Source organism: Alternaria burnsii (genome assembly GCF_013036055.1).
Source record: "Alternaria burnsii strain CBS107.38 chromosome Unknown 705, whole genome shotgun sequence".
Classification (NCBI taxonomy): Eukaryota; Fungi; Ascomycota; class Dothideomycetes; order Pleosporales; family Pleosporaceae; genus Alternaria; species Alternaria burnsii.
Window position 1 is genome coordinate 594,544 of NW_024066107.1, and position 22,763 is coordinate 617,306.

At 51.8% G+C, this 22,763-nt stretch overlaps 10 protein-coding genes across 10 annotated transcripts; 4 read left to right on the forward strand and 6 right to left on the reverse strand.

Moving 5' to 3' along the window:
• Positions 1-138: 138 nt before the first annotated feature.
• On the reverse strand, positions 139-1,173 carry GT037_000221 (uncharacterized protein; the record flags this gene model as incomplete). Its single annotated transcript, XM_038925268.1, has 2 exons — positions 139-944; positions 1,140-1,173. 2 exons carry the CDS (start codon positions 1,171-1,173, stop codon positions 139-141), a joined length of 840 nt encoding a protein of 279 aa, XP_038791124.1.
• Positions 1,174-1,674: 501 nt separating this feature from the next.
• On the reverse strand, positions 1,675-2,604 carry GT037_000222 (uncharacterized protein; the record flags this gene model as incomplete). The annotated part of the gene is made up of 1 exon (XM_038925269.1): positions 1,675-2,604. One exon carries the CDS (start codon positions 2,602-2,604, stop codon positions 1,675-1,677), a length of 930 nt encoding a protein of 309 aa, XP_038791125.1.
• A 463-nt stretch (positions 2,605-3,067) lies between these two features.
• Positions 3,068-4,153, forward strand: GT037_000223 (uncharacterized protein; the record flags this gene model as incomplete). The annotated part of the gene is made up of 2 exons (XM_038925270.1): positions 3,068-3,192; positions 3,244-4,153. 2 exons carry the CDS (start codon positions 3,068-3,070, stop codon positions 4,151-4,153), a joined length of 1,035 nt encoding a protein of 344 aa, XP_038791126.1.
• A 110-nt stretch (positions 4,154-4,263) lies between these two features.
• GT037_000224 (uncharacterized protein) lies at positions 4,264-5,709 on the reverse strand (the record flags this gene model as incomplete). The annotated part of the gene is made up of 3 exons (XM_038925271.1): positions 4,264-5,397; positions 5,446-5,545; positions 5,594-5,709. The coding sequence occupies 3 exons, from the start codon at positions 5,707-5,709 to the stop codon at positions 4,264-4,266; spliced, it is 1,350 nt and encodes a 449-aa protein (XP_038791127.1).
• A 292-nt stretch (positions 5,710-6,001) lies between these two features.
• GT037_000225 (dead-domain-containing protein) lies at positions 6,002-7,605 on the forward strand (the record flags this gene model as incomplete). Its single annotated transcript, XM_038925272.1, has 2 exons — positions 6,002-6,684; positions 6,738-7,605. 2 exons carry the CDS (start codon positions 6,002-6,004, stop codon positions 7,603-7,605), a joined length of 1,551 nt encoding a protein of 516 aa, XP_038791128.1.
• Positions 7,606-9,304: 1,699 nt separating this feature from the next.
• GT037_000226 (uncharacterized protein) lies at positions 9,305-9,937 on the reverse strand (the record flags this gene model as incomplete). The annotated part of the gene is made up of 2 exons (XM_038925273.1): positions 9,305-9,637; positions 9,710-9,937. 2 exons carry the CDS (start codon positions 9,935-9,937, stop codon positions 9,305-9,307), a joined length of 561 nt encoding a protein of 186 aa, XP_038791129.1.
• A 1,308-nt stretch (positions 9,938-11,245) lies between these two features.
• GT037_000227 (uncharacterized protein) lies at positions 11,246-13,598 on the forward strand (the record flags this gene model as incomplete). The annotated part of the gene is made up of 5 exons (XM_038925274.1): positions 11,246-12,374; positions 12,429-12,778; positions 12,833-13,035; positions 13,086-13,215; positions 13,269-13,598. The coding sequence occupies 5 exons, from the start codon at positions 11,246-11,248 to the stop codon at positions 13,596-13,598; spliced, it is 2,142 nt and encodes a 713-aa protein (XP_038791130.1).
• Positions 13,599-15,082: 1,484 nt separating this feature from the next.
• GT037_000228 (uncharacterized protein) lies at positions 15,083-16,235 on the forward strand (the record flags this gene model as incomplete). Its single annotated transcript, XM_038925275.1, has 4 exons — positions 15,083-15,340; positions 15,404-15,585; positions 15,647-15,971; positions 16,104-16,235. 4 exons carry the CDS (start codon positions 15,083-15,085, stop codon positions 16,233-16,235), a joined length of 897 nt encoding a protein of 298 aa, XP_038791131.1.
• A 1,208-nt stretch (positions 16,236-17,443) lies between these two features.
• GT037_000229 (uncharacterized protein) lies at positions 17,444-18,973 on the reverse strand (the record flags this gene model as incomplete). Its single annotated transcript, XM_038925276.1, has 1 exon — positions 17,444-18,973. The coding sequence occupies one exon, from the start codon at positions 18,971-18,973 to the stop codon at positions 17,444-17,446; it is 1,530 nt and encodes a 509-aa protein (XP_038791132.1).
• Positions 18,974-20,050: 1,077 nt separating this feature from the next.
• Positions 20,051-22,126, reverse strand: GT037_000230 (trm-domain-containing protein; the record flags this gene model as incomplete). Its single annotated transcript, XM_038925277.1, has 1 exon — positions 20,051-22,126. The coding sequence occupies one exon, from the start codon at positions 22,124-22,126 to the stop codon at positions 20,051-20,053; it is 2,076 nt and encodes a 691-aa protein (XP_038791133.1).
• Positions 22,127-22,763: the final 637 nt, after the last annotated feature.

Consider the following 22,763-nt stretch of genomic DNA (forward strand, 5'->3'; position numbering starts at 1 on the left):
CGCCGAATCCAGATTTCCTTTCCACCCAATATCCGTTCATGCCATCATTGTTGTCCTTGCTCTGCCCGTTCCAACTCGTCCGAGTTTTGCGCCGCGTTCGATACCGTGCCCATTGCCATTTTACTTGGGAAGGGAATTCTAATCCTCAGCCATATTTACCGATGCCTTGTTGGTCCTGCCGCTGCGACGGGGCGTACCATCGGCGGTAGCAGCCTTTTTGGGCGCCTTCTTCTTTGCAGGCTCCTTCTTCTCCTTCTTGGGACGGCCGCCCTTCTTGGGGGTGGGCTTTGTCTCGGCTTCATCCTTGTCCTCGTCCTTGTTCTCATCCTCGGCCTCGGCCTCATCAGTCTTGGCCTTCTTCTCTGCGGGCTTCTCGTCGGCATCTGTGCCGTTAGTCTTATCCGCCGACTCCTCGGCCTTGCGCTTGTCGCCGGCTTGGGGTTCGTCGTCCTTCTCGTCGGCTGCAGGCTTCTCGTCGGACTTGTCTTCTGTCGCGTTGTCCTTGGCCTCTTCTTTTGACTCCTCCTTGGACTCTTCGGCCTTGGAGTCGCCGTTGGTTTGCGCCTCTTCCTTCTTCTCCTCACTGTCTGGCGCGTCCTTCATTTCCTCGTCCTTCTTCTCGGCTTCAGCGGGCTTGTCGTCGTCCTTCTTCTCCGACTCTGCTGACTTGTCCTCTGTCTTTTCTGACTCAGCTTCCTTGTCGCCTTCCTTGGAGTCGCCATTAGCTTGTTCTCCGTTGGCACCGTCGGCCTTCTCGTCGATCTGGAGTTCGGAAGCGCGCTTCACGACGTCGTTGCCAGAGCGCTCGACGTGAACAGCGGGGTTGTCAGGTGAGGCGTTCTTCTTGATGGTGTTGCCTTTCTTTGATTCGATAGCAATCTCGCCTTGGTCCTTGACCTCAGCAACTTCACCACCGGGCTGTCCTGAGCCCCAGTTCCATGAGACTGATGAATTGCACGTCAGTAATGATTTCACAGATGATTCTTGGGGTTGTATTAGATGTGATCGAGAGCATAGCAATGCGCGGAGATTGACAATCGTTGCGCTTGCTGGCGCGCAATGCGCCTGACAGAAGGATGCTAGGCGCAGCCACTATACCTTCGAGGAAGTGTCGGATATGAGAGGTGAGAAAAACGTACCCTTGTCTCCTTGTTGGATCTCGGTGTCAGTCATTGTGTGTGTGATACAGCTCAGTAGGCGTTGGCGGTATGAGATGACGTTATGCTTCGCAAACCTGCGTGAGAAGTCGCGAAAGCGGGGCGGGGCAGCAATTGATGCGCGTAAAGCTAAAAAGGATACTTCGATGCGTAGAGATGATGCGCAAGCAGTGGGAAGAGACGCGACGGGTTGTGTGGAAGAAAAGAGAAGAATGGAAGCCGGGAACCTGAGTGCTGGGAAAGTGAGCTCGAAGATCGGAAGCTGCGGTCCTGTGGTTTGATTGGCCGCCCTGACCCACAAAAGTACCTTCCCCATAGAAGGTGGCTGGCAGATCGAGCCACGGCGTCATCTCCCGGCCTGTGCGTCGTTCGGCTGCATTCTGGAAATACATCCTTGTCGATCGCTTCCTTCAGGGCAGATTGCAATACGACATCTCACGATACATAGAAGAAACTTGTCAGAGATAGTATTGGTTCTTGCTTGTAGCTGGATGATTTGGATATCGTTTACTTACGTCTAAATCTTGGCTGCTATCACTTCCTGCAGCCTGTGGCTGTGTTCGTAGTCGAACGCCGTAACCAAAGCTACCAGATGGCTTGCTGCTGCCAGAACAACCAATACATGGAAGATCTGATGACTTGAGCCCCAGATGTCGTATTTCCCGGGATTCCACTTCTCAGGTACCCTCGCAGCATAGATAGCGGCGCCAGCAATATACAGCGCGCCCTGCAGAAGAACCCAATCCAGCCCAACGCTCTTTCGCAGATGTTCGATCCCATACAGTCGAACACCGTGAAGCACAGGAAATACAGCGGAAAGACCCATGAGCACAAACATGAGCGCTCGAAATGGTCTCAGTGCCGGAGTGCGGAACTTGGGGTGTGTCGCTACAACAGACGTGGCAGCTGCCAGCGTCGTGATCATGGTCCAATACGTTCTTCGTAACTCTGGCTCGTTGCCAAACGCATAGTATATAACCGGTATGAAGCTGCCCCAGATCAAGAACACAATGCCCAGGTAGTCGAGCTTGTTGCCGAATACGGCGACTTCATGGGAGTGGTTTTGTATCGTATGATATGTCCCGCTCATACCCAGACATGCTATAGCTCCAGCAAAATAGCAGCCAAACGTCCACACGTCCTCTTGCGTAGCCGTCCCATAGCGAGGCGCGAGTGTGCTGTATAGAGCTATTGAGGATACGGCAGCCATCAAAGCACCGACGAGATGCGTGTAGATGTTGACGGTTTCGTTGTGCAAATATCCCAGGCTCTTCCAGGACTTGATGTAGGAATTGGATTGAGCGCGGTATCCTGACTGGATGTAGTGATTGTCCTGCTGCCACGGCGAGAGTTCATCCCATAATAATATCAACTTTTCTTCGACCTTTGGTTCTAGCTCTTTTCCGGCTTCTGCGGCCTTCGAGGTCGCTTTCTTGGTGGCTTCCATATCGTGGAAAATTCAGGAGAAAATGGATGAGCAGAACGCGAGGGAAAGATTTGCAGTATATGAGAACTTGTTAGGAGTTCACATGTCATGAAGCGGCCTCGGACAATCCGCGAACACTTCAGGGACCACGCGCGAACTACGCCGCGTCCGGCGAGGCTTGCGAGAACAACACATCGCTTCAGCAGGGCAGCGGTTGACCACTGAACACGTTAATCAACGTCTAGACGCTTTTGAACTCTGCGTCCCTATCGCAACGATGATGGTCTGAGACGCGTCGAGCTCGGGCGTTGCCCCTCCATCCCACCTTCCCAAACCTCCAGCGCGACTACCTTCACTGCTACCCGCCTGGGCACTATGGGTCTGAAGTCTGTTCGGTGACCTACAGCCATGGTAATCAAGGTTTTCGACATTACTTGACCTCCTATCCCCTTCACCAGGACGCTCAATCCCAACCGCCAGCGCCATGAAGTCATCAGATCCCGCCCGACCCAGCAGCCGTCGCGCCGCCTCAGGTGCTTGGAATCGCCTGAAGCCGGTCCGCGAAGATATTTTGGAAACATATGGGCTGCCTTCCAAAGGAGAGACGCGGTATGTCTCCCTCTCATCCTACACATCGAGGCGCAATGTCTGATCTCACAGGCTCAATGACTTCAAAACGCAAGAAGTCTACTTCAACCGCATCATAGAACGCTACATGAAGCTCTGCGCCCTCAACCGCGATGAACTAGATCGCCTCTTCATCTCAGTCAGCGTCCCCCAGTCTACTTCCACAGACACGAAGTCAGCCTCGACCGCAAACTCCAAACTCACATCTTCCTTCTCCTCGCTTTCCCTCTCTAAACACGCACCCCCAGAGCACCAACATACCAGCCGCCCGCCCCTCGCATCCACCTCTACAAACACACCTACGACACACCAGCACCACCCCATCCCCCAGAAAGCCTTCACGCTCTCCATAAACGAACTAGCCACAGTCCTCGCCTCCCTGCGCAAACTCCGCGAAGCAATAACAGCCTCGAACCGCAGTGACGCCTTTGCCCTGCGCGCTTACACCTTCGCAATTCACGTCAGCATCCTCTGCCACGACTGGGCCTCGTACCTCCCCTCTCTCCTCTCCCTGCTCAACACAATACATCCACGGAATCCCTTGTCCCCTTCCACCTTACACGATTTTGTCGGCCTGCTGATCCTCGATCAAGCGTGTCGGCAATCCGATTTCGCAGGCGCAAGAGCGACAAAGTTGGCATATGGGTACAAGGACTGGAGAGTGGAGAAGGTGCTGAAGTGTCTGGTCGCGGATGATTATGTGGGATTCTGGCGGGTGAGGAAGAGTGTGGATGGGTATCAGAGAAGTGTTATGGAGTGGGCTGATGGTGGGGTGAGGGTGCATGCGCTCAAGTGTCTAGGCAAGGCGTATCTGAGTGCGGACAAGGGCTTTGTGGAGAGGGTTACAGAGAGGAGGTGGGAGGAGTTGGTCAGTGAGGGAGTGGGCTGGGAATTGAGTGCTGATGGGGAGAAGGTGTTGATTAAAAAGCCAAAGGGGACGTGAGCGACGAATTTAATACCCAGTGCTTGTGACGGGGATGGAAGCACAGATCGAGCGTAGTTGGGGATGAAGCGTTGAATGGGGTATCATTAAGACTTTTGTATAAGACCATATCACTCGTCATCCATTTCCTCGTCCTCTTCTTCTCCCTCTCCAGCGTCCGCAGCGTCTTGCCAGACGTCATCATCCATATCGTACTCGTCCAAGTCATCCATCTCCTCATCCTCGTCATCTTCGCCTTCTTCTTCGCCAGTCTCTCCCCGCGCAGCAGCCTTTTCCTTGCGCTTCTTCTCCACATTCTCCTTCTGTATGCGTCTTCGCTCCTCCTTCTCCTTGTTTCTTTGTGTCCACTTCTTCTCTAATTCTTGCTCCTCCGCTTTGCTCTTCTTGATGTACTCGTGCCACATGATCTTGCCGCCGCAGACATCCTCCTCGACCTTGGTAAGGCGGAGGACCATGCGAGGACCAAGCTCGACAAGCTTGACTGCACGCTTCTCGACGCGAGCTTTTGAGCCCTTGGCACGTGCATGTGATGTCTCGTCGCCAGCTTTCAGCTTCTCCTTTTCGCGGTGGGACAAGACCTTTTGTCGTACAGGTGCTGTTACCTCTACCTCGTTGTCGGTATCTTGTTCAGTATCCGAAGCGGATGTGTAACCAGCTGCTGAAGGGTCCAACATGTAGTCGGCCACATCCTCGAGCTTGCCCAGGTTTGGTAGTGCGCTCTTCTTTTTCTCCTTGCTGCCAATGAGCTTCTCAGCTGCGTATAACCGTCGGATGGCCTTTGGTACGCCTGTCACTTTTGTTGTAATGGCGTAATGTCGTAGGCTGATTGTGACAGATCCGTTCTCTTCGGAAGGAGGCTCACGATTGAGCAAAAGGACGCGCTTGATCGAGTGTAGAGGGGTGGTGTGTGGCTGGATGGGTGGGAACAAGCCCTGGAACATGTCCGTCACCAGCTTCTCCAAATGCTTAGGCGGTGCCTTGTCGCCGAGTCTTTCTCTCTCCGAGTCGCTCGTCAGGAAGTTGTTCATCACCAGCAGTGGTGCGACCATGTAGTCGTTTGCGCCAGCTCGTGGACGCCTCATCGACTTGAGGATATCTTTGCAGAGACTGTAGTTCTCCACTCGGAAATGGAGGGTAGGTCCGCGGGGAACGCGGCATAGCCTGAGGTTGACGTTTCCGACTTCTGAGCGTGAAAAGAGTAGAAGATGGCTGACACCGAGCGGTCCGCACATGACAAGGAAGTCCTTGAAGGTTGTCAGCTCAAGTCATGCAAACCAGAATCTATGTATTACCTTCAGCTTGTTCGCCCTTCGCTCCTTCAGCCGGATGGCAGTATCTGGTTCCAAGCAATGGCGTACATCGTTGACAAGGTCCGAGACCGATCTTCCTACTCTGAATTTCGTTAGCGACCAAGTCGGCCTTGGATCTGGTCCAACTTACTCTTGCGCACCGATACGAATGACCATAGACTTCGGAGTCCCTGCGACCGGCTTCTTGGAAAGCTCCTTGTCGCGTACCGACTGCTTCTTCCTCGCGGTTCCTTTCCCACGAGCCATTGCGAAGACTCGCTTGCTTGCTTGCTTGTCGACTTCGGTTATTGAATTGAGAATGGCACCTTTTCTGAGCCCTCCGGGTCGACTGTGTATTGCACTGCTATGAGTTGAGGGGCGGCGTGCTGGTGCTGTCGGACGAATGGTTTTGTCGCATGCAGTCGCAAACTAGAGCTGGCTGGCGCTCGAACTTTTAGGTGGGCCCGCCCCACTTTGCCAAGATTTCGACTTCTGTTGGTTCCGATGCTTTGAGAGCAACAAGACTGCGCACGACTTTTCTCAACTAATCACAAACATCATGCCAGGCGTCACAAAGAGAAAGCTTCCTAAAGACGCCGCCGTTGCGGCTGGCGCGTCTTCAAAGAAAGCGCGACCATCGAATGCGCCCGCGAACAAAGTCCAGAAGAAGGCTGCACCACCACCAGAATCCGAACCCAGCGAATCCGACCGAGACTCTACAGACGACGGAGAGGAAGAGCATGTAGCGGATGATGCTACTCCAGAGGAAGAAGCCGGTTCCTCTACCGCCGCCACCGCAGACGCACCGAAGAAGACCTTCCGAGACCTCGGAATCCGCGAAGAACTGTGCGACACGGTAGAAAGTCTCAACTACAAGAACCCAACTCCCATCCAGGAACAAGCCATACCTCTTGCCCTCGAAGGCAGAGATGTGATTGGACTGGCCGAGACAGGTTCCGGAAAGACGGCGGCATTCGTCCTGCCCATACTCCAGTCGCTGCTCGAGAAGCCTCAACCGCTCTTCGGATTGATCCTGGCACCCACTCGAGAATTGGCATACCAAATCGCACAGCAAGTGGATGCGCTGGGTAGCATCATCAACGTCAAGTGCGCGACGCTGGTGGGAGGTATGGACATGGTCCCTCAGGCTATCGCCCTTTCCAAGAGGCCGCACATCGTGGTGGCTACTCCAGGTCGCCTGCTCGACCATTTGGAGAACACCAAGGGCTTCTCGCTCAAGCAGTAAGTTTTGTCGACTAAAACGGTCACTGGACAGTAGGCTGACCATAACACAGCCTCAAGTACATGGTACTCGACGAAGCCGATCGTCTGCTCGACCTGGACTTTGGTCCAGTACTAGACAAAATCCTGAAAGTACTTCCCAGGGAAGGACGCCACACCTACCTCTTCTCCGCCACCATGTCCTCCAAAGTAGAGAGTCTACAACGCGCAGCCTTGCAGAACCCGGTCCGCGTGAGCATCAGCAGCTCGTCACACCAAGTCGTCTCCACCCTCCTACAAAGATACATCTTCCTCCCCTTCAAGTGGAAGGATCTGTACCTCATTCACCTCCTCAACGACAACATCGGCCACCCAACCATCATCTTCACGCGCACGGTCAATGAAACACAGCGTATATCCATTCTTCTCCGCACCCTTGGCTTCGGAGCCATCCCTCTACACGGTCAGCTAGGCCAATCCGCCCGTCTCGGTGCTCTCAACAAGTTCAAGTCCAAGAGTCGCGACATTCTCGTGGCCACCGACGTAGCAGCCCGTGGTCTCGATATCCCTGCCGTCGACCTCGTCGTCAACTTCGATCTGCCAAGCGATTCCCAGACCTACGTCCATCGTGTTGGTCGGACAGCCAGAGCTGGAAAATCTGGTAAGGCTGTATCGTTTGTCACACAGTACGACCTTGAGATCTGGCTACGCATTGAGAACGCGCTTGGCAAGAAGATTCCGGAAGAGGTCATCAACAAGGACGAGGCGATGGTGTATGCGGAGCGTGTTGGTGATGCACAGAGGATTGCTGTAAGGGAGATGAAGGACTACCATGAACAGAGAGGTAGCAGAGGCGGTCGCGGTGGGCGAGGTGGAGGAAGAGGAGGCCGTGGCGGGGGTGCAAGGAGAGGACGCGATCAGATGGATACTGAGGAAGGTTGAGTGTCTACGCGGGGACACATGTGCGGCCTTTTTGCATTTCGGCGTTCTGGTCTCTTCGCGTATACCCTACGAGCTGCTTGATCCCCGACCTCGTCTTGGAGAAGATGGCACCCTTGGTCAGGACCGAAAAGTCATGTATCATTTCGATAGAGATGAAGTCAGCTACATCTTGTAGTCCTTGTTTCAAATACAGTAAATTCTGCATATCATGCATCATGTTTACTAGCTCTTTCCCCTTTCGTCTTCGGATCAAGGCACGTTTCGGTGAGTGCTCTTTCTGGGGCGGTGAGGAATTCACAGTGAACACCGCTCCAACTGCTTCTGTTTGACTAGCTTCGCAACCATAACGGCAACAACTTCTGACGCCCACCAGAAGATAGCTAGGTTCTGGTAACAGCCACAAGTCATTTCTTCGTGTTCATCGTGAACAGCTCAACTTGCTCTGCGTTGTCGTAAAAGACACATTGGTGGTACTTCAATAGGAATATCCACATGCAACACCTCCTACTTCTTATGTCATTTATGGGAGCTTTAAGAGCACACGGCTTTTCTGGATTCCAAATTTCAACCGCGTGCATGAGATCGAAGACATGATGTAACACAACACCGATGTCTTCCTATGGGATCCAGAATGCTACTAATGTTCGCGGGGGAGAAGTTGCGTAGGTATCTTATACATTTGGGAATACATCGCGACAGCAGACATCGTCTTTTCGCCCTCAACTTTGTTGAAGGTATAAAGCAAACCAAAATCAAAGCCATCAAAAGTGATTGTGGGTAGTTTGAAGACGACATCGTTCTGTTCGGTGGTTGATTTGGAGCATCTCGCGTACGATACGTATTTTTGGCGTGAAGTGGACTGACCAAAGTTTTTGGTAGATAGATGGAGAGCGGCGAAGCAAACATTCGGACTACCTCCACCGACTTTCAGAGCAGAAAGAGCAGCCATAAAGGACCGTCTTGCATTTTTTGATGTTTCGAATTGTATGTTTGGATAATAGAGTGGAAGAAAGGTGACAGAAGAGATATTTATGCTGCTCCAAGTGCTACAGCGCGCCTGTGACACCTCAGTGGAGGCGCCGACGGACATGCCATCCCTCTGTGGTGTTTTCGGAACTGCACAAACTGCTAGCGACAGAGATCACAAGCTTGCGCTCATACTTTCGGAAGAGCCGTGCATTTGAGAATACCTGTCGCCACTCGTAGTTCGTGTTGGACAACATATAGTAGCCGGCAAGTAAATTTGGATAAGAAAGGACCAGAGGGGGCTGGTCATTCAAAAGGGGACATGCAGAGTTTGAAAATCACGAGACTGTAAAAGTGTATGAGTAAAGTAACGCCGGAGCAGTGATCCTGATTTATAGTGGCTGACGAACTGCTCATCGTGATTATGAAGACGGCTTTCGTAGTATTTTGGAGGGCTCGGAAGTCACATGGCTATGCACATGGATGACTCGCTCATGGATCTAGTTCCTTGGATGTTTTGACGCCAAAGCAGCCCATGAAGTTTCACCCTGCTTCTTGGAGGAAGTGGATTTAGAAATGCTCTTCTGAAGACCGCAGACGCATAACTGCGCGTAATTCCCGTTTTTGTTGCCATGGCTGTCTGTCCCTCAACTTTAAGAAATTCGAAATTTGAAGGAAGTGTTAGATGAAGAAGTCAGTCATGATTGAAGTTACTTATATAGGCGTCAACCTTCTAGACTGGCGTACTGCCGTTTCCTTTCTCCATCTCTTTGCAAAGCTTACCCAGCTCCTCAATCACGACTTGGTGGTCATCCCACTGCTTCAATCCACTTACAACAACTACCGCGACGGGTCCATCACAGTTCTTGATGAAGATGGGCACACCGCCACCATGGATTGCATAGTCTTTCGCCGTCTCGCCGAGTCCCATCTTGGCCTTGAACTTCTCCTCATCGCCCTCAAATTGGTTCTGCAGACGCCATGTACTCGCGTTGAAGCGGATGACAGCTGCGCGTTTCCGGCTGACCCAGAAGTCGTTATCTAGGGCGGTGCCGGAGTGTGTTGTCTATCTAGGGTTAGCAACACGTCTCTACAAGTCGTAGTCGCTTCTCGGTGATGACGTGTCCAGGGTACTCACGGCGTGGAAAAGCACATGGCCTGGTGTACTGATGGTAGAGATATCTACAACCGCTGGTCGCTCAAAGGTAAGCAGGCGTGTGCGGAGGTTGCAACCGAGCTTGAACGCAACATCAGAATCCCAATGTGAGAGTAGAGCAGCCTTCTCTTGCTTCTTGATGGCTTCGACATCGCGGGGTGCCTCTGCGATGGCCACGTGTTGTGGGATCGTAATGTCATCTGTCGCCATTTTGAATTTGGTTTGTAGTGATAGTAAGACTGGTGTGAAGAGGTGATCAGGGAGTGTGCTTGTCAGGTTCAAGTAATGGCTGTTCTGGATGCGACGACGTGGCCGAGACAAGAGGGTATATCTGCCACGATTCCAAGTTGAGATTCCATGCCCATTTCAAGATCGCCGATGCCGTCCGCTGGCAGAGCTTTTCAGAAATTGTGGCTCTATCGGCGCGCGGAGGCTCCGCATTGTTGGCGCTAATTCCCCGCCATCATCGATCCTGCCGCAGAGCCGCGTCGCGTTGTACTTGCACAACCTCTCCACGTCTAGTTCCCATCGCGATCTATCGCGTCCACCTTCGTCGCATCGATCAGCAGTGGAAACACATGCTCACCATGTAACATTGAAGGAAAATAACAGATATTCGATACGAGTTGCGCGGCGCGTATGATGGGCGGTCATTTCGCGACATGAAGCCTAAGAAAGAGATGGAAGGGACACTACGATCACCGAAACCATCGCAAACACTCACGTAATAAACATAATCTGTATACGGAGGGTTGAAACAGTACATGGGATACGAACGCAATCTGCCTCCGCGAGACGCTGACGCTATTCATGTCTGCTCGACATGCTCCGCTGACATCAGCGAACACATATACCTGATACTGGAGGGCGAAGCGAGCCTAAGTTTCAAGTGATCCTTCTCTACAGATCCTTGTAAGCTTAGCGATATTGCTCTATCGAATCCCTTTGTCTGGCTTGCTAGGTTACGGTCTTGGACGTTTTTGGTGGACGACATCACTCTATCTTGTGAGCTTAAAGATGTTGAATACGGATCACGTCCATGAGTTCATGTTCGCGTAAATAAAGTAGCTCACTTTGACCTACGCCGATCTTGCATACTATGCCTCCACACCATACACTAAGTATCGCGTTTTGATCCAAAGATAAATCGTATCGAGTATGCCTTACGCCTTTCAGGCCCAATATAGGTCGATCAGTTTTGAATTGAGGGAGGCGTCAAGTATCAAAACGAAGATCTTACACTCTTGGCATTATACAATTCCGCGTCTTCATGAAGGCTAGTTGAGGTGAGTGTTCTATATTCTGTTCATGCTCTTGAGTATAAGATGGAGAGAAACGCAGAACTTCAAACACCAGATCATACACACGCATTCAAACAACAACTCATTCATCATCTTTATACACCGTGCTTTTCGCGATACCTCTAGTTCTTGCTCTCTCAACTGCACCGTATACGGCAATTGAACGTCTCTTTATCCGATTCGCTGTAGACTTCCCCGCTTCGCCAAGGCATCCGTCATGGTTTATGTCTCGCACGTCACTCTGGCAGCGATTGCGGTCTTCCTCACACACCTATCTGTTGGAGCCACTGAGACCCAACCAGTCGTACATCTCCACCAGAGAATGAATTCAAACGATCAGCCAGGAGCAGAAGCTGTGGTCTCCAACGATTCATCCAACCCTGGAGTCAAACAATCATGCGATTCGGTCGCTGTCTCGGCGCAAGATAGTACCAAAAACGAGGCATGCGAGTTTAACCCAGATGGCACTCCAGTACAGACTGTATCAGAGGATACCAAGAAACGTGCCAAGAGGGACGAAGATACCCCAAGACCTTATCTAGTCACCACGGTGGACGGCATAACTCAAGCTCAGTTCGAGGAATTCGCCAAGAAGCCACCACTTGGTGACAAGCAGGGTGACATAATCGCCTTCGACGAAGTCGAGTGGGTCTCGTGCCAATACCTGAACCTCACTGACGCCGAAGCCGCTATCGTTCGTCAAGACCCTATCATAGCATGGGCCGAGCCGATGTCTGAAGAGGATGGCGAGGCGCTCGTCATCCCTAATCACGGTGGTACAAATACACTATATACCAGGGCCACCTTGCCTCAATCGCTCAACCAGAGAGATGATAGTGCGGCTCATCTCAGATTGCTTTCTGCAAGGAACCAGAAGAACGATCCGGCACAGCTACCGAACTACGTTTTTGAGCCTTCTCTTGGGCAAGGCCAAACAATCTACGTCCTTGATACTGGTTATCGTAAGAGTCATCAGGAATTCGATGCCTCTGAGCGCGAGGTTCGGGACTTTGTCGTGCCCAATCGACACACACTCGCTCTCGGCTCACTCAGCGATGACCAAAAAGGACCAGAAGATATGACCGATATCAATGGTCACGGCACCATGGTCGCGAGTATTGCGGCTGGATACGTCAGTGGCGTGGCTTCTAAGGCAAACCTTGTTGTTGTGAAGATGAGAAATTGGGCTAAGAACCCTCTGAACCCAGGAAGTGACAAGCTCATACCACGTGGGGTTACTGACTCGGCACTTGAGTTTGCTCTAAGCTGGACATTCAAAGACATCGAACAACAAAGACGCCAGAATACTGATCCTAATGCGAGGTATATAATCAATCTATCATATGGTAAGTGGTATTATCCGCAAGGCCTATGGCAAACCATACTGACTAGAACTCTAGGCTGGATTAAAGAGAGTGCCCAAGGTAAAATCAACACGATGGAGCGTGCACTTAGGAAATGCAAGGACCAAGATATCACGCTTGTTATCGCCGCAGGCAATGACGGAGCAATTCGCACTCTAGACACCCTCACTCCGCAAGCCTTTGGCACCGATGATAGATTCAGCATGATCACCGTGGGCGGTGTAGATCAGGCTGGTAAATACTACAGGGACACGGTTCAAGGTAACGGCCAAGGCGGTCAAGTGGACATATACGCAGACGCAGTCAATGTTGTCGCTGCAAAGCATGATGGAGAAGATGACTCCACCACACCAGCGACCGGGACATCCGCTGCCGCCCCAGCTATAGTAAGCACCTGCCGCTATCTCCTCCAGCCTTTTGCAATGTGCTAACGACAACAGGCCGGACTCGCTGCATACTTCTTCAGTATCCCTGAACTACGCAGCAACTGGCGCGACGGCAGTGTACCAGCAGACATGAAGACGTTCATATTGAAGAATGCCGAAATCCGGAACGACGATCCGTTCAACGGCGATGAGTACGAGAACTCGCCAAAGCCTGAAAAAGACAGTCTCAAAGTGCCGTACAACCTGGCACTTAACCAGTATGTCGACTCTTCTCACTCAGATTACCACGAGACTAATACGAGCTTAGACTTTGCGATCTACCGGATACAAACGCGAAGCGTTCTCTCTTCACTAAGAGGGCACCAACTCCTGAGCAGTCTGTTCCAGGTCGTCCGATCGTCGAGAATGGCGCGGTCACTAACGAGGATCTGAAGAATGTTCGTCTTATTCCGCACAGCTCGTCTGAGACTATTGACTGACCATGCTACAGGAAATCTGCAACGTTCACAACCGTCCGACCGAGTCAGAACCAGAGCCAGAACCAGAACAACCAGAACAGCCAGACTCCCCACCCCCACCCCCACCAAATACAGCATCATGCAAAGTCCTCGAACAGGGTTTGGGTGGTGGTAAATGGGAGGTCACTGGATCTGGCTGGGGTGACGAAGCCTCACTCAAGGACAAATTTGGTGATGACTCGTTCAGCTTCACTGGAGGTGACACGTTCACTGCGACGTTTTTGAGTGGCATGAGTGTGGGAGATATCGAGAATGCTGTGAGGGAGATGTCGGGTCTTGGTGACGTGACATGCTCAACCTAGAGCCTGATTGGGAAGAGATGTTGCGTATGATGGTATATCTTTGGTGGCGTTGGAGGCGTTTGGTTTGCTGGCTACAATATTGCATGTACGGTCGACACGGTATTTCGTCAAGATTGGGAACTCCTGCACAGCATACCATACCATGAATCATGTTTCGGTCTTCAGGTGTCTTTTACCAATTGATACCTTACACCATGACATCTCCTTCAGTAACTTTCTGCAAGATGGAGAAAAGCCGCAAGTGCAACCATTGTTTCTCTGAGCTTCGAACCCAGCTGTATACTCCGCTTTCGAAGACGGCGAATGCATCAGCAGATTGGACGCTCCCGTTTTGGTAGTCCAGATGTGAGTCGCAAACAGACGAAGAACATGGAACATGTCTTTCGGGTTTCGATTGGATGATGGGATTGTTGTGTTGGGTAAAAGTACGAAGCAAGAAAGGAAGTGCCTTTGTCTTGGTTGAACCAGCAACGCAATCGCATGTTTTCGAGGAATTATACAAGCTCACAGAAGCATGTGCTTCGCCCATGGAGTTCTTAAACCACAACCCAAGACATGGGAAATGCATCCCAGGCTTTTGATGACAGTAGATTAGCGACGGCTTACAAGCAAGGCACCACGACATGAACCTTTTATCTTGTCGTTTTGGAAAACATGCACGACAATTTTGTTGTGTTGAGGAGGAGGACATAGACCAGAAGGCATAGACTCTTATAGTCAACAGGCTTCAGGTTAGTGACGTAAGTGCCATGTTTAGAGTAGTCGTGTAACAGACCTAGCCGTCATGTACCATCGGACGTTGATTTAAGACGACGAAGAAGCCATGGCTGGGTTCTCATTTTGTTTTTAGGTATTTAAGAGCCAAGGGAAGTCGCGCCAACCATAATTAGTGCCGCGAAATGTTTTGGTATTTAATTGGAGCAAGGTGTGGTGTAAAGAACAGAATTCGCGACGTGAAGCGACAACGGCTTTGTACCAGCACTTCGAAAACTCGCTTACTGTCAAATGCTGGTGACGTCAGCCAATTTGTCTTCCCGTCGCATTACGCAAACGTCCCCGAACCTGATCTCTTATACAACTCCTTCTCTGTTCGGTATCGTGTTTGCCCTCATCCTTTCATGCGACGGAAGATCTGTTTAGCTCGGCGGGTGATGCTCCGATCGCCGAATATAAACCGACCCCGGACTCTGCGGGGACTCCGCACCGGCAACACTTTTTGATGCTTTTCCGCACGTTTGAACTTCTTTGAATCGCATAGATGAAGCTAGTCTAGAGACGGCGTTTCTGATCCAATTGCGGCGCATTTTGGAGATTACATCTTCCGCTGGCGCTGTAGATCGTACACAGCCTGGGGGGTTATTACCATCAGTATAAGAACCGGACACTTGGCGCAATGTTTGGTAGAACGTTGTCCTGATAAGTCTACCAGTTCCTGACCCAGCTCGTTGGTAAAATATAAAAGGGGCCTAGCACTAGCAATCATCATGAAACTCCAGTCGTCCCTACCATACCTCCTCGGCCTCGGCCTCGCGGCCTCGGCGCTACCACAGGGCCTCACCGAGAGGCTGGGAAATGTAGCTTCGAGAGCAACCGTGCCAACAATCTGGGTAGCTGGCGACTCTACAACTGCACCCGACGGTGGGCACAATGGCACGGAAGGCTGGGGACAGTATCTTCAGTACTCATTCGGCACCAACGCTCGCGTGAATAACTCTGCTTATGCTGGACGATCCGCGCGCTCGGTATGTCTCCTCTTCATGCAGAACGGAAATCAAAGACACTAGGTTAACATATGACAAACACAGTTCGCACGCGAAGGTCGTTTTGACAGGATAGCGCAAGCAATCCAACCCGGAGACTGGGTGGTCATCGAATTCGGCATCAACGACGCAGGGACGCTCACGAATGGCTCGACGAGCTCAACAGGAGACAAAGGCCGACCGCCTTGCCCCGGTGTAGGCGACGAGACATGTACAGTGACGTTCAAGTAAGTTCGCCAAATAATATCATTGGTATAACAGCGACTGACCTCCGTGTTCGCGCAACAGCAACGTCACAGAAACCGTGTACACTTTCCCTCACTACATCAAAACTGCAGCTTCCAAGTTCCTGGACCTAGGCGCATCTGGCATCATCATCTCGGAGCAACTCCCCACTAACGTGTGGGAATCTGGTACTTATACGTTTAAGCAGTCAAGATTTGCTTACTACGACATGTTGTCCGTTCTCGAACTCGGTGGTCCATCTGCGCATGTGTATTTTGTGCAACATGGTAGCTACGCCGCGCAAGCACAGAAGCTACTTGGCAAGGATGTAGTGGACAAGGAGTATCCGATGGATCATACGCATACAGCGCCGTTTTTGGCGGATGTGGTATGTATTTTCTCTCCGCCGTCTTTCCCACCATGAACACCTGGGCGGTTCTTTTGATCTCTTCTCCCTACATTTCTTCCTTCTTCATTGTTTCAGTAAACGTTCGACTTCTTTGACTAACAAATGTAACAGCATAGCCAGGCATTTGTACTAGGTCTGAAGTGTGGAACTAGTCCGTTGGCCGGGTTGGTAGTCAACGCTACGGCGAGGATCGAGATGGAGAGGGGAAGTTGCTTGCCAGCTAACGCTACGCTGCCGATCTAAGTGCAAGGTCTGGTACTTGTATGCGTGGCAGACTTTGGAAGAAGGCATTGGTGGTGCAGTTGTTGTTTTGAGAAAAATTGAAGACGCCAGGCGCACTTCTCTCATGGTTATGTTCCTCTATTCTTTTGAATGTGGAAGAAGATATGTTCTCGTGAACTTTCAGTTTTGAAAAGTATCAGAGAAGGCGAGAGCGTCCCTCATACAACATATGAATCGATGGTTGAATTTTCCAAAGACATGTCATTGTGGCGGGTGGATTTCGGTGGCGCAGAGAGGGTATATACTGATCTTGGAAGACAGAAAAAAAATTTCATGAGGGGTTGGCATGTCTTTTCCGAGTTCTTGGTTTTTATTATGAGAGTGTAAGTGATTTAAAGTCGGCGTGGAGAGGGAAAAACAAGCGGCCTTTATACGGTTCCCAGAGGCTTTGTAGACGGCGAGCACACAACACTCTAGATGATTTGATCATTGAGAGCTTTCGAAAAAAAAAACATAGTTGGGACTAGCTTTGTTTTGGTGATATAATGAATCTTCTTGTGTCGAGATTACAGGCAACCAGGAGAAGAGCAGAGAGACCATAACTGATCCTCGATCGGGTTTTGAGAGTTTCTGGTACACTCTTGGAGAGTGGGAAGCTGAAAGTGGAAGTAGAAGGATGAGTTGGTTTTATATGACGGGCAAGAGGTGGAGTTCAGTTTGGGACGCGCTGGAGGCGAGCGCAAGTCTCTCATGTTAAATAGTGAGAGGTTGTTTCGGATTCCAGACAACATGGTATCGTGAATTCGTCGATTTTGTCGTATAGGGAAGCATCGTGGATTGAGTTTTTGGAAAATGATGGACAGGCAGAGGCGGTCATGGGCGTATGTCGACCTCGTTTTGGGAAAATATGAACTGATCATGTAGTGTGTTAGAGTAAGGTTAAGTTCGCTGAATCTGTGAGCTTATTATATGCCAATTTTGGCACGAATGAAGACGCAAACAAAACCGCACACAAGTAAATTACCATGGACACAGCACAAAGATCTTTTGACGATGACAAATTGGTATCATTACGCATTACTATCCGCCATCTCCTCATCTCCGCTATCATACAAATCATTCCTTGATCTAATTACATGGCTCATAGGCCTCATCCACTAGATTAATTCAACAATGCTGCAGTAGCATCATTCCATCTCCTTAATCTGTTGCTACACTAGCGAACAGATTTAACCAGCCTGGTAAAGACCGAGAGCGACAACGTGAGGGTTGATCATGCTCAAGTTGAAGGGAGTAAGGAAAGGGTTGGCGTCAGTCAGAGCAACGAACATGGTGTCGTTGACAGCTGGGTCACCCTCGTAGACCTCACCAGCGGGCTGGTAGGTGTAACCAGTGTTGTTGCCGGTGATCTCAAGAGGAGTGTAGGTCAAGTTGAGCTGCGAGACCCAGGCGACGAAGGCAGGGGCGCCAGCAGAGGTGTCGGTGATGTAGGAGTTGTTGGGACCGACAGCAAGGCCAGGGTTCTCCCAGGTGAGGTTGACGAGCTTTCCAGGGAAGGAGAGGGGCTCAGAGCGGTTGCGTGCGATAGCAGGGCCGCAAGAGTAGCCGGGGTGCTCGGTACCGTTGATGTTCACACAGCTCTCATCAGCAGGGATGGTAGAGTCGGCAGGGTCAGCGATACGGTCGCCAGCAACCTCATGGGGCTTGGTGTCGTTGGGAGAGAAGCGGTTGGGGTTGGGCTGGTTGTCGATGAACAGAGCCGGGAAGTTTTGCCATGCGAGACGGGTGGTGTTCTCGGGGCAGGAGCTGATGTAAGGAGCGAGGTAGGTCCATTGCCATGACTGGGGGATACCAGTCTCGAACCATACGGGCTGAGGAGGAAGGCCGAGCATCTGGCGGAAAGAGATTTGCTGGCGGGCCTCAGTGGCGATGGACTGAGACAGGAGGTTGGCAACCTCGCGAGCGTCCATGTGGGCAAGGAAACCCCAGACACCAGACTCACCGAAGCGAGTAAGCTTCATGTTCCAGTCGATGAACTCGCGGACAGTGCGGTACGGGTAGTTGTAGGTGCACTGGGGAGGAGCAGTCTCGCCAAGCATGTTGGTGAGGAGGGTAGCGTGGCCAGTTTCCTGGATAGCCATGAAGGCGATGTAGGCGCGGTCCTCAGCAGTGAGACCAGCGTCTAGGAATTCCTGCTCGGAGAAGACGGCAAGACCGTTGTTGAACGAGTCAAGCTCAATCCATTCCTGGTAGAGACCAAGGGTGATGGACTCGAAGTCGAAGTCGCTGTTCACCATGTAGCGAGGCTCGGTTCCGTTGGTACCAAGACCACCAGCTGGCTGGTAGGGAATTGGCATGGGGTTCTGAGGCTTTCCATCGGTGTTGTAGTAGGTAGCCGTGGGCGCAGGGCCAAGAGGAGGGATGACAGTGCCAATTGTGGTAGGTGCCTTAGCAGCTCCAGTGGTGGTAGGAGTGCCATCGTAGGGTCCATGGCTGGTGGCGCCAGTGACATCTGAGCTCCTTCGGGGAGGAGCTGACCCAGGTGCGGTGGGAATGGCAGCAACCTGAGAGTCGGGGCCGAAAACCGAAGCAGGAGTTCCAGCTGGCATGAAGGTGACGGAGAAGCTGGCATCAGCGTCGGTGTAGCCCGCGACGTCACCAACTTCCTGGGGCGCCACGCTGTAGCCGTCCTGGGGAGCAGGAGCGGCAGCAGCAAGAGCTGCGAGCATCGAGGAGGTGAGGAAGCTCTTGGTCAACATCTTGAAGTCGGTTGGCGGTTCGAAGTGTTGTGCTGTTCAAACAATGGGCGGCGTCTGTAATGGTTATATACGCGCGTCGAGCATTAGTGACCGCATCGCGTCGACACTTATTCCTACCGATTTCGAATCGATGACTACAGGCGTCGTCGCCCGAATAGGTTAAAGAGCTATGATTTCATGACTTTACGGTTACGGCAGTGCAGGCCGCAATTATCGAAAAGTCGGCCACGACATGGGATTCTCGGACTGGCATCGGGAAGTTGCTACGAGCGAATCAGAGGATGCACTGCTGAACATTGCCTGATCAAAGCTCTTCAATGCCTGTGCCAAATGCTGGGCGCTGTGTGAACGCGTGCGTACAGGGGTTGTGTTTCCCAAGATTTGCCGCATTCAAACAACGTGACGACGTGATGACATGGTGGAACTGTTTAAGTTTTGAGCCGCTAGTGCTCCCGCCCCGCAATAGATCAACAGCCACAACTAACAAACCGGGTTTCTTCCAAGGCTTCTGGCAGGTCGCCAGTGCTCTTGGAGAATAGCTTAACGCTTAAGCTTACACCCGGGCCTACATTTGTTGCTGAGAAATTGAACGCATTCTCGACTTGTGGACACTCGCCTCCGCGGAACACCAGCCTCGCGTGGCCACCCCAGTAATTCAAATCGCATAGTCGCCTCAGACCCCGGGTAAACATTACTATCTGCAGGTACCGAAGCAGGCAAATCTCCGCTTGGCTGTTCACCGATGCGCTCGTGGGAGCGCTCTCCACAAATCTTGGGGCGTGCGGATCGAGCACATTACAGGCCTGCCCCGAAAAAATAACGTGCATCTGCGAGATGGACAAGGAAGATGAGGATTTCCGATGCAACTTACATGCATGTATAACCCTTACCTAAGCAATCGACGATGACGTTAGATCTACGCATCTCCGGCCGATGTTTGACGAACGGCGAACATCATGGTGCTACGCAAGACGATTATTGGAGAGCAGCAGCTAAACAAACGCATTGCGTACTCCTCGAGATGGCAAATTATGAGCTTTGGAGCTATAGTTGAATTGTCATTATTTGTTGCTTGAGTTATTTCGCGCGCGACATCGGACCCCAATTCTCCCTTGGAGCGAGCTGGTAACGGACGTATTTGCCCCTGTCGTGGTCCTTGCCAAGCTTCTCGTCAAAGTTGACTTCAAACTTGGTGTTGAGGTAAGCTGGTAGATCTTTTGCGGGTGTTGTAGCCGATATATGGCCGCCATCTTCTGCGTTATTTTGCGCTCCAGGCGCCGGATCGGCCGGTACTTGGGCAGGTGCTGTACCGGCAGTTGACGTTTTTGTATACCCACTCGCGCTTGATTTGGCTAAGATGGCATGGCCTGCGCTTCCTGACTTGGGCAGATTCTTCAGCGGCGCTCTTTGCCGCGTCCATTCGAGCATAATGTGCCAGATATCCCTCCACGATGCGTCCGTTTTGATAGAGCCCGGTTTACAGTGGCTCATTGTCACTCTAAACCCCGCGTGTCGCAACGCTCCGCGGATTGCCGCCAACGGCGGTGCAGAGCAGTGAACTATCTTCGCTACCGAACTTGGGATGAAAAAGAATGGGTGGTGGTCTATCTCTGCAGGATCGGACTTCGGAATGAGGGGGTCTAGGACCTGAGTCTTTTGCGCCCCGTTCGACTTGTCCAACTTTGTGCCAAACGTGATCTCCTCCAGAGCTGTGTGTAGCATTCCTTCTATGCGATCCATGGTCGGATACGTCTCACGGTCAACTTCATTCAGTTGCGCTAGTACTCTTTCGATGAATCCGACATTATGCAACGGCCCGCCGTACATTGGTCCTGACAGGTGGGTCTTGTGGCCGCAATGCTCGCAATGTTGGTCCGCGGATGGCCCCTGGGCAAAGCCATGCTTGTACATGGGGTCGCCATTCTTATTTTTTGTGACCTTGTTGCGTGCAAGGAATTGCGTAGTCCATGCACCGCAACCGCTTTCGCAGTGGTAAACGAGCATGGTCTTGCCGGCGAGCAGCTTGACGTCGGTGGGGGCTTTTCGCACTCTTACAAATACTCGGAGGTAGTAGTCGATGGAAAGGGACAGCAGCGGCTCTATAGCCATGCCGTATCGAGCAGCCGAAGATGCGATGGCATGCAGGACTAGACGGATTCCACCTTCATGGCAAGGTTCACCCTTGAACGGCAGTCCACCGTATTGCGAATAAGTTTTCTCGAGGTAGCCGTGCGATGCAAAGATGGCAGAATCAGTGCACGTTATACACAGTAGTCCGTCGTCGTTGATGGCTTGAATGGCTGAATCGATGAAGGGAGCTGCGGTGCCGTATGGATCAAGGTCGATGGTATCATAACCCTTCTTATCACAGAAACTGTACATGTAAGCTATTGCATTGCCTGTGTTGGCCGTAACTTTGTCTTCGAGCTTATTGTGCTTGACGTTGAGCTTGATGGAGTCGACGGCATTCTGCAACATGTCGTTCGATGTGATGGCGGTCGCAAAGGGAATCTCCTTTGCATATCGGATGGCACGAAGACCGGTCGCAGACAGGGCGTCGAGGATGCTAAAGGGTGGTCTCCAGGGTGTCCGTCCACCGTTTGTACCAGCAGCCTCCTCCTCAGCTGCTGCATCGTCCAGCTCCTGCTCCTTTTTAAGATTTTGCCATGTCCTCTGCTTCTTGAGAGGGGCAGCGCCCTCCCCGTTATCTTCCTCTGCAAACTTCCTCTTGTTCATTGATGCGTCGTCGGCCCCAGAAGTATCAGTCGCCCCATTCACACCATTTGTAGCCTCTTCTGCCTCGCGCTCTTTTTGCATCCGCTCCCGTCTCCGCTCGTTCTTCTTCTTGAATTGTTCATGCTTCTTCAATTTTCGCTGTATTGCGTCTAGGCCGAATGTCTTGATCGCAAGTACGCTCAAATCGCGGTTGAACTGCTGGATAGGATTGTAGAAGACCTGTTGCTTCTGAGTTTCCTCCTTGGACAGCTTTGGGTCGGTAGACGTGGGGATGCCTTGAGGAACAAGAATATGCGCCAGGCCTTCTTTGATCGTCGTGTAGTTTTTCCCCTCGTGGCTGATGTGCTGCCCAGCCTGCGGCGTCGCGTCAATGGTCTGCGCACCTGCGTCGGTCATGTGGACGTCGGACGAGGCCATGGTGAGGGAAGTGTGGAATGCGCGTGGGAAAGAGCTACTGACGGCGCATGCTCTGCGGGGGAAACTGGGAAGGATTCGAGGTGCGCGTAGACAGCGTATCCAAGATGTGATAGAGGCCAGATTGAAGGTCGCGCTGGGGGTGGGTGCAAGACAAGAGATAATTGTGGCTTGTGCAAAGAGTCACGGCGCATCCAGGGCCGCTGTGTCGCGTCGAGCTCCAAAATTTTGGCTTCGGAGTTAAGCTTAATTTTAGCGTCACCGCGCGACCCTCCAGACTTCCCCGCGCCGACTATCACTACCCAGCATGCGTGACAAGCATGTGAAAACAGGCCCTTTGCGACTCTGTAGTGTCAACACGCACACAGTATGGCAGAATCAATGCGCCTGCGTAACCCCGTAATAAGACATGTCGAGTATATGCATTGGCAGCCCTCATAGGCCAATGGGTAGGTGGCTGCCTGGAAGAAGGCTGAGACTCGTGCTCCGTCTCACTGGCCCCTGGACGCCTCAACCACGACTTAGTATCGTCGTTCGTTCTTCTTTCTTATCCAACGCTCTCACGACAACCCCTCACATCTGATTTCGTCATCTTTGTATATTCGCACTTGATATCGCTTCGCATTTGCTAGTACATCAT